Source organism: Chinchilla lanigera, unplaced genomic scaffold, assembly GCF_000276665.1.
Source record: "Chinchilla lanigera isolate Chin_1 unplaced genomic scaffold, ChiLan1.0 scaffold00055, whole genome shotgun sequence".
NCBI classification, from domain to species: Eukaryota; Metazoa; Chordata; class Mammalia; order Rodentia; family Chinchillidae; genus Chinchilla; species Chinchilla lanigera.
Window position 1 is genome coordinate 8,126,860 of NW_004955456.1, and position 9,613 is coordinate 8,136,472.

A 9,613-nucleotide genomic window follows, 5' to 3' on the forward strand; every position below is an offset into this window, starting at 1 on the left:
TTGTCAGGGATATAGCTCAGTGGCCAAGCACCTGCCTGGCAAGTGCAAGGTCCTGAGTTCAATTCCTGATACCAAAAAAAAAAAAAAAATTTAAAATCACTATCTGAACCAGTTTCTTCTGCTACTCCCAACATACAGCGCATGCCTTCTGCTCCCAATTGCTTTGCCCTTGTTGCATTTTTAATAACTGACTGTAGTACCCCCTCTCCTTTTCTGTTCAGTGCACACAAATCTGTTCACGGTTTATGTAAGATCCTTCTACTTGATACCTACTATCCTGGTTTCAAAAAATCATAAATGCATTTATTGCTGAAATGAATTTATTATGTACAAGTAATTCCCATGCAACAAACTATATAAAAGCCCTAAAACAAGGAGTATTCCACGAGTCTTCTTTTGTTTTGTTTTATTGAGATGGAGTCATATTAAGTTGCCAGGTGCCAGTGGACTCAAACGCACACTCTTCCTGCCTCAGCCTCCTGAGTGGCTAGGATTACAGTTGTTTGCCACTTCTCCCAGCTAATGCATACTTCATATGTCGCAAAAGATGATACAGAGACAGCTACTAGTTATTTAATTTGACCTGGCCTTTGGATTACTCAGAATCCGAAACTCAGCCCCATGGCCCACACATCTAAGCTTTCCCTCAGCCGCTGTCTCCCTCCTGCTCCGAGGGCCTGTGAGAACAGCTTCTGTAGGAGCGGGGATGTGCTTGGGTTTCAGGAGTCCCTGACCTTCCAGGACGTGGCCGTGGCCTTTACCGGGGAGGAGTGGGAGCAGCTTCACCCTGCTCAGAAGACGCTGTACCGCGACGTGATGCTGGAGAACTACAGGAACCTGGTGGCGCTGGGTGAGGAGGCCCCCACGGGGCTGGGAGCCGCTCAGGGCTCTGGGGGTGTGGGTGCGGTGGAGCCCACAGCAGAAGAGTGCTGGGCGCTGGGGACGCGGAGCCTGGTTTCCCGCGCTGTCCCGGAGGCCAGGGCCCCGACTTGGCAATGCCCGCTGGGGAGCCCCCTCTGCTGCCCTGAGGCCTGTGCTGTCCAAAGCCAGAGGCCCCAAGGACTGAGCAGGGCGCAGACGGGCTCCGAGGAGGACGTGGCTCCGGTGTGCACCGCTGAGCCGCACCCTTCCCCGCGCACAGGGCGCCAGGCGACTAAGCCAGCGCTGATCGCTCGGCTGGAGCAGGGAGAGCTGTGGCCCGGAGGAGCAGGAGGCCGGCGCGTGGGCGCTCTCCCCGGTGAGCAGTGGGCGTCTGGGCACTTGGTCCTCCGAGGGGAAAAGAACCGGTCCCTTCGGAAACCCGGGTGTGGCTGCTGCGTCTCCCGCTGGGGTTTCAGCAGTACTGAGTTGCGGGTCAACAGGAAACATACATTTATTGTGCTCAGCGGCACAAGTGCCTACTTGGCAAGCGTAAGGTCCTGAGCTCGATTCCTGATACTGGAAAAAAAAAAAGAACAGAGATATTTATTGTGAACAAAATTTACCCAAGACAAAACTTTTGCAAGTTTGAGCGCCCATGAAAACCTTGCTGTTCTGGTTCTCCGTGCTGCGTTTTTCTCTGCAATTTTTGTTCATGTATCTTGTCAGTATTCTTTAAATCTTCCTCTTCCAAATCAGAACTCCTCTGTTATTTTTACCTACTTTTTCTTTTTTCACTTTGTTTTTATTGTCAGACTCTTTAAAGTTACCGACTGACCCCACAACTTCATTTCTGATTCTCTTGCTCACTTTGGGATCCAACCCCGCTCCTAGCCGGTGCTGCTAAAATCGCTTTCTTGGAGATGAGCACTAACCCTGTCGCATGCAGTGCAGTGGCTAAAAGTCCAGGATGGTTTGTTGTCTTGATTGTGTCGCCTTGACCTCCTGACAGTTTTCTTCCACCCTGGCGTGGAGCCGCTGCTCTTGTTCTAAGCAAGAATGATTTTAGCTTGCTTATAGTACTGAAGGCAAGGAGTCAGGAAAGAGAGTAAGTAGAAAATAGATACAAGAGATGATCCAAGGTCTAGAAGACCTGGAAATGTGATTGGAGGGAACACCAGGGCAACAGCTTATGTAAATAAATTTGTTGGTGGAAGATTTGGGGCACTGCCACAGGGTGACTTCTGGTTTCTTGGCAGTTTAGGAAGTAAGGTTACTGTTGAGTGTATGGAATTAGGAAAACAGGTAGACGACTTCTGCATTTGGCATACCTGTTGTTGGGACTAAAGGAGGAAAACTGTAAAAGAGAATTAGTTAATTCTGGTGATTTCATATAGTTCAGGAAGTGACAGGAAGTCAAATGAAGCCAGAAGAGGACTGAAAAGCAGAATCTAATAAAAGAGTCAGAGAAATAGAGATCAGGAAATAGAGTCAAAGCAGGTAAAATGTGAAATAAGGTCCTGAGACCACTGATTGGGCAGAATGGAACACTGATCGAGAGATTTCTTAAATGAAGCAGGTGAGGTTTGTAGCATCTGTACAACCAGGTAAGTACACTGTTGAAAAGGAGTAAAGATAAAGGCACAACAGTTAAGAAATAAGATGGAAAAGATGAGCCCATGTAACAGCAACTAAAAAAATAAACAAAAAGTAGGGATAATCTTCTATAGCACCTGCATGAGGAAAAACCTTAAAACATGTTTGATAGATCCAAAAATAAACTTGAATAAAGTGAACATTCAAAGATGTCGATGTCCCCTATACATATAATGCAGTCCCACAAAATGTGCCTTAAAAATCAGGGAGAAGCCAGGTGTGGTAGTATATACCTGTAATCCCAGCACTTGGGAGGCTGAGGCAGAAAGATTGCCATGAGTTCAGGGCCAACCTGGATATATAGTGGCCTTAAATCCGGCCTGAACTACATAATGAGACCCTGACTCAAAAAAACAAAATAAAGACAATGATAATAATATTTTAAAATAAAATAAAAATTGGGAGGGATTGAGAGCATATCTGGATAAGCTCATTCTAAAGGTAGTATAAGGTAGTATAAAGGTAGTATAAAACAAAGACAAAACAATAATCAAGAAAACTCTGAAAAGGAAAAACTAAAGGGGATTATCTCTTCAGAACATTAAATACAGCCTAAAGTTTCATTGATTCAAACAAGTCAGACCAACTGAATAGAACAGAAAATTCAGAAGTAGATCCAAATACACATGAGGAAAGGCATTATTTCAAATTAGGAGAGGGAAAGGAAATATTTCAGTAAATAATGTATTTTGAAAAGTGGACCTTTAAGAAATGGTGAGTAGCAACCTAGAGAGAAAAAAAATTTATCTATACCTTATGCTAAAATCACACACATTTTAAAATGTGCCCTTGCTCACTGCTTCTTTTCATCCTTTATAGCTTTTCCCCTTGTTACATGGCCACCTACCTTCACCGTCATATATGCCATGTACATACTGCTGTCAGTTTCATTTTGTAATCCATTATGCATTAATTGATTTTTCAAACCATGGAGAATATTTGAAAGTATTTGTGTGCTCTGTATCTCCTTTATTTATTTATTTATTTTTATCTCTTTTAGGTGGGGACAATGGACCTAAAATCAAAAAATCAACTCTAAACTGGAATATTTCTGATGAAAATCAAAGTTGTGACATGATTATGGAAAGACTAACAGGAGACAGTTTCTGGTATTCAATCTTAGGAGGACTCTGGGATTTTGATTATCAGTTTGAATTTAACCAAGAAAACCAGCAGAGACATTTGGGACAAGTACCTTTTACCCACCAAAAGCTTATACAGGAGAGAAGCATTAAATGTAACAAATTCGAGAACTATAAAAAGAATTCAAACCTTGTTATACATCAGAGGATTCCTTCAATTAAAATACCCCTTAATTATAATACACTAGGAAAACCCATCAAACATAATTCAGACGTGATTTACTATAAAGGAAACTATGTAAGAGAAAATCCCTATGAATATAATGAACATGGAAAAATCTTCAATCAACATATTCTTCTCACTAATCATAGTCACACTGGAGAGAATCCCAGTGAATGTGGAAAGGGCTTCAACCACAGTTTGTCTCATACCCAACCTCAAATAGTGCTCACTGGTGAGAAACCCTATAAGTGTGACGAATGTGAGAAAAGATTCAGCCAGAGAATACATCTTACTCAACACCAGAGAATTCACACAGGGGAAAAACCTTTTATATGCAGTGAATGTGGGAAAGCCTTCCGTCAACATTCTTCCTTCACTCAGCATCTGAGGATCCATACTGGAGAGAAGCCCTATAAATGTAACCAATGTGGTAAAGCCTTTAGCCGTATCACATCTCTTACTGAACATCATAGACTTCATACTGGAGAGAGACCTTATGAATGTGGTTTTTGTGGGAAAGCCTTCAGCCAGAGAACGCATCTTAATCAACATGAAAGAACACACACAGGAGAGAAACCATATAAATGTAATGAATGCAGGAAGGCCTTTAGCCAGAGTGCACACCTTAATCAACATATGAAAATCCATGCCTGTGAGAAATTATGTGACTATAAATGTGAGAAAACTTTAAGCCACAGGCGTTCACTTAGCAGCACATAAATTGTGCTGGGGTAAACTGTGAATTTATAAATGTGGAAAATTTTTATCATATCTTTCTATTTGCTATGAAATTACTCATTTTGGAGAGAAAATTTATAAACAAATTTCTAATGCATAGAAACAAAATACATACACACCTTAAACTATTAACATGCTTGGGGTTATAGCTAGTGAAAATTATTTTATAAACAAAAATATATTGAGCCACAGTCTAAATCTGATAGCAAATTTGTTAAATAAATGAACAGAAATTCTGTAGCCAATAACCTATTATTCATATGTATGTTCTATGCTATGAAGCTTTGAATGTATATGAACATTAATTAAACCAATGTTGTAATATTAAGTTATATAAATATAAGACTAATACTTCTCAAACCAGTCATTTTGTTTGCTTTCTTTTTAGTTTTTACTATGTCCAGTCTTATTTTTTAATGGAGTAAATGATTTTTAGTGTGGCCTTGGAAATATCATTCATGGAAATTCTGAGTTAGATATGCTAATTATACTTATTCTACTTTCCATCAGATTAAATATCTAACTTTTAGAATTAAAAATATTCATTAGGCCCATGGACCGCAAGTTGGACATGCCTGTGTGCTGCTATGGATAGGGAACATGAATTATCCTTGATTCTTTCTTTCTCCTACTTTTACTCCAGAGGTTTTCAAAGTGTGATTGTGGACCACCAGCCCCAGCAGCACCCGGAATGGTGGGGTCTGGGGGTGGGGCCCAGGGATCTACTTTAGCAAGCCCTCCAGGTGGTTCTGGTGTGGGTTCATGAGTGAGACTCTGCTCTAGCACAGGAAACAATTTTGTAAATAAAGTTTTATTTGAGCACAAAATAAATAAATAGATAAATAAATAAACAAATAAAATACTCATTGATGCACCACGTAGAATCTTGTGTCCTATTATTGAAAAACAATGTGATGAGATATGGCTATATTCTTTTAGTAGTCTTTTTTTTTTTGGTCTTTTTGACACAGGGTCTTGCTATGCAGTTCAGGCTGAACTTGAGCTCACTTTGTAGCCCAGGATGGCCTCGAACTCGCAACGATCCTCCTGCCTCAGCCTCCCGAGTGCTGGGATTACAGGCGTGTGCCACCACGCCCTGCTTCTTTTAGTATTCTTTTTGAATCATTTTCTCCAAACAAATTAAAGTAACTTTGGGAAGACTTCAGCAAACGCTGAAGATCCTGAACTTGATGAACTTTGAAGAATTGATGTAGAGAAGACTGCTCTCTGTTTTGTAACCCTGGCTTTAAATTTCTCTGTGGCAAGCATAGATTATGTATTATTATTTTACTTTTTAGTTACATGTATATATTATTATACCTTCTGCCTCTGAGTATCCAGTTTTTCTAGCACTTACTGAAAAGGCTGTTCTTCCTCCGTGTGTGTTTTTGATACTTAGGAGGAATATCAGTTAGCTACAGGTGTGTGGGTTTATTTCTAGGACCTATTCTTGTACCATTGGCCTATGCATCTGTTTTGTGCCAGTCAGTGCTGTTTGGGTTACTACGTCTCTGAAGAATATTTTGAAATCTAATATGGTGAGCTTCCAGCTTTGTTCTTTTTCTTCAAGATTGCTTCAGATACTTAGGGGCTTTTGTGCTCCCACATGAATTTTAGGATTTCTTTTTCTAGTTCTGTAAAGAATGTCACTGGTGTTTTGTTTGCAATTGCATTCAATCTGTAGATTGCTTGAGGTAGTGTGGACATTTAATAATATCTTCCAATCTATGAACTTAGTGAGTAGTTCCAAGTTTTCTCCAATTCCTTTCATCAGTATTTTGTAATTTTTATGATAGAACTCTGTCACTTCTTCAATTAAATGTATTCCTAAATATTTTTTCAGAGCTATTGTGAATGCCTATTTTCCTGATTTCTTTCTCAGCAAGTTCATTATTGATTTCTAAAATTAGTTTTTGTACATTGACTTTGTATCCTGAAAATTTAGAAATTGTTTATCAGTTCTAATAGTCTTTTGGTGGAGTATTTAGGTTTTTTACATATAAAATTATATAACCTATAAAAAAGGATAATAAACCTATTTGTGTGCCAATTTCTTTTTCATGCTTCATTGCTCTGGCAAAGATTCTAGTACAGGCAAGGTGGATATGATCAAGATATAATATGTGCATGTATTGAAATGTCACAATGAACCCCATTAACTTGTACAACTAATACATGTTTATTGTTTTAAAACATACTTCTAGCATTATACTGAATATGAGTAGTAAGACTGGACCTTGTCTTACTCCAGATCTTAGAGCAGATGATTTCAACTCTTCCCAACTCAGCATGATGTTGGCTGTGGTTTGTTGTATACTATAACCTTTATTGTGTTGAAGATCAATCCTTCTATACCAAATTTGTCCAAGATTTTTATCATGAAAGGATTTTGAATTCTATTGTGTGCTTTTTTTGCATATGTTGAGATCATATGATAATCCTTCATTGCCAATAATTATCCTTCATTGTATTGATGTGAAGTACCACATTTATTGAACCATCCTTGCATCCCTAGGATAAATCCAAATTGATCAAACTGCACGATTTTTTAGAATTTATTTTCTAGCATTTTGTTGAGACTTTTGAGTCTGAGTTCATCAGGGATATTGATCTATGTAGTTTTGTTATTGTTGTGTTTTTGGTATCATGATAGTTTCAGACTCATAGAATCAATTTTGTGTGTGTGTGTGTGTGTGTGGTACCAGGGATCGAACTCAGGACCTTGTGCTTGCCAGGCAGGCGCTTATGCCAGTAAGCTATATCCCCAACCCATACAGAATCAATTTGGAAGGTCCCTTCCCTTTCAAGTCTTTGGAATAGTTTGAGAAGAATTGGCATTATCTTTAAAGCTTTGTAAAATTCAACATGAAGCTATTTAGTCTGGGGTTTTCTTCCTTGGGAGAATTTCCCAGTTGGTAAATATCAACTCGGGCTATGGCATATGTTAGGCAAAAGCTCCATCACTGAGCTAGATACTCCTAGCCTGAGAAACATTTTATTACTAATATAATCTCTACTTGTTACTAATCTGTTCAAGGTTTTTATGTCCTAATGATTCAATTCAGGTAGCCAGAAATTTGTCCTTTTCTTCTCAGTTTTCCAATTTGTTAGCAGATAATTGATCATAATATTCCTTAATATCTTTGTATTTCCCTGGTATCAATTATAATGTCTTCCTTTTCACCTCTAATTTTATTTTCTTGGTTCTTCTTTTTCCTTAGTTAGTCTACCGAACTGTTTATCCATTTTTTTTTTTTTGTCTCTTCCAAAAATTATGTCTTTGTTTCTCTGAGCTTTTCTATTCTTTGGTCTCTGTTTTACCTTTGCTCTTATCTTTGCTATTTCTTTCCTTCTAGTGATTTGGAGTTTTCTTTGCCCATGCTTTTTTAGATCCCTAAGATGCATTAGGTTGTTTATCTGAAATTGTAATATTTTTTGATATAGGCACCTCTTGCTATAAACTTCCCTCTTAGTACCAATGAGTTTGGTACTATGGTGTGTTTTCATTTTGTTTTGAGAAACTTTAAAATTTCACTTTCGATTTCCAAATGACCCATTGTTCATTCAAATATGTTGCTAAAAAATAGAAAATGTCACAGGATGACAGTATACTCCATCCAGCACTTAGGACTTTCATGGGTGGGATTCAGGAGGTGGTGATAGGGAGCTATGGATTGGCTGGCTTCCAGTCAAACTGTTGGCCTGACCCCACGCACGCATAGGGGGGAAGGGCGCAAAGAGAATGAAACTCAAGGTCCTGCGGAGATAACTGAAATCCCAACCGCGTGTCCTGGATAGTGTTCTCTCCTTCCAACGCAGCAACTGGGACTGACTATTATGGCAAGTGTTCAAGATGGACATAAACAACAAAGCAACCAAAACCAAGAGTATATCACTGGGAAAGAAAATCTAAAGATAGGTCCACATGGTAACAGATTTTTCTACTGTGATTTTCAGCACAGAGTAAAACCAATATATCACAAGAAAGCGAGGCAACGAGATGCCTCCCCAAACCCGAACTCCCTAAAAGTTGATCTCGTGGACACCAAAAAGAGGAGGCTACAGGAAAAGAACTAAGAATTCAAATGGTCAAAATGTTTGAAGAGCCAAAAAAAGAAAGAAGAAAAAGCGCATAAGCAAATCAATAAGCTGTCTAGGTAACCCACAGAATTTTATCAAACAGAGAAAAGATCTTGCTAATAAAACATTCAACAAGTTTAAAGAAGAAGCAAACAATAAACTGACTTAAACAAGACAATACAAGATATGAATGACCTCTATGGTAAAGAATTAGAAAGTATGAAAAGAAAGCAAGCAGAAATGTAAGACAGGAAAAATTCATTGAGAAGCCTGGGTAGCAGTTTTGACCAATGTGAGAACAAAGTGTTCAGAAGTAAAAGATAATGTGGATGTGGGCCATAAATTCAATAATATCTCTGTGTGGTGTCTGTTTTGGTTGAGACATAGTTTCACTATGCAGATCAGGGGAGCTGCTGATGTAGCTCAGCAGCACAGTGCATGCTTGGCAATCACAAGGTCCTGCATTCGATTTCTGGTTCCAAAAAACCCCAGAACTATGCAGCCTTAAGTTCACTATGTAGGGGGATGGAGATATAGCTCAGTGGCATAAGCACCTGCCTGGCAAGCACAAGGCCCTGAATTCCATTTCCTGTACAAAAAAAAAAGTTCACTATGTAGGCCAGCTGGCCTCAAACTTATGGCAATCCTCCTGCCTCAGCCTCTGGAGTGCTGGGATTACAGGAATGTGCTATCATTATGCCAGCATAGAAATGTGCTTTTGAGGGCTGGGGATTTAGCTCAGCGGCAAAAAGCGCCTGCCTGGCAAGTGCAAGGTTGTGAGTTCGATTCCTGGTACCGGAGAAAAACCAAAAAAAAAAAAGAAATGTGCTTTTGAAATTTAAAACTCAAGCCAGGGATATAGCTCATCGGCATAAGTGCCTGCCTGGCAAGCGCAAAGTCCTGAATTCAACTGCAGATACCAAAAAAATACAAAATATTTTAAAAAGGCCAGGCATGGTGGTGCACACCTGTAATC

General features: G+C 39.4%; 1 protein-coding gene across 6 annotated transcripts in view; it reads left to right on the top strand.

Annotated features, from left to right (window-relative positions):
• Znf713 (zinc finger protein 713) overlaps positions 1 to 4,917 on the top strand; it is a 21,968-nt gene extending 17,051 nt beyond the window's left edge. For 5 of the 6 annotated variants that reach the window (XM_013520528.1, XM_013520527.1, XM_013520530.1 and 2 more), the window contains 3 exons: positions 724 to 850; positions 1,142 to 1,237; positions 3,515 to 4,917. In XM_013520528.1, the coding sequence (XP_013375982.1) occupies positions 724 to 850; positions 1,142 to 1,237; positions 3,515 to 4,539 (1,248 nt within the window). In that variant the 3' untranslated portion in view covers positions 4,540 to 4,917. The remainder of the gene's footprint in view (positions 1 to 723; positions 851 to 1,141; positions 1,238 to 3,514) is intronic. The other variant, XM_013520531.1, reaches the window with a different exon arrangement.
• Positions 4,918 to 9,613: the final 4,696 nt, after the last annotated feature.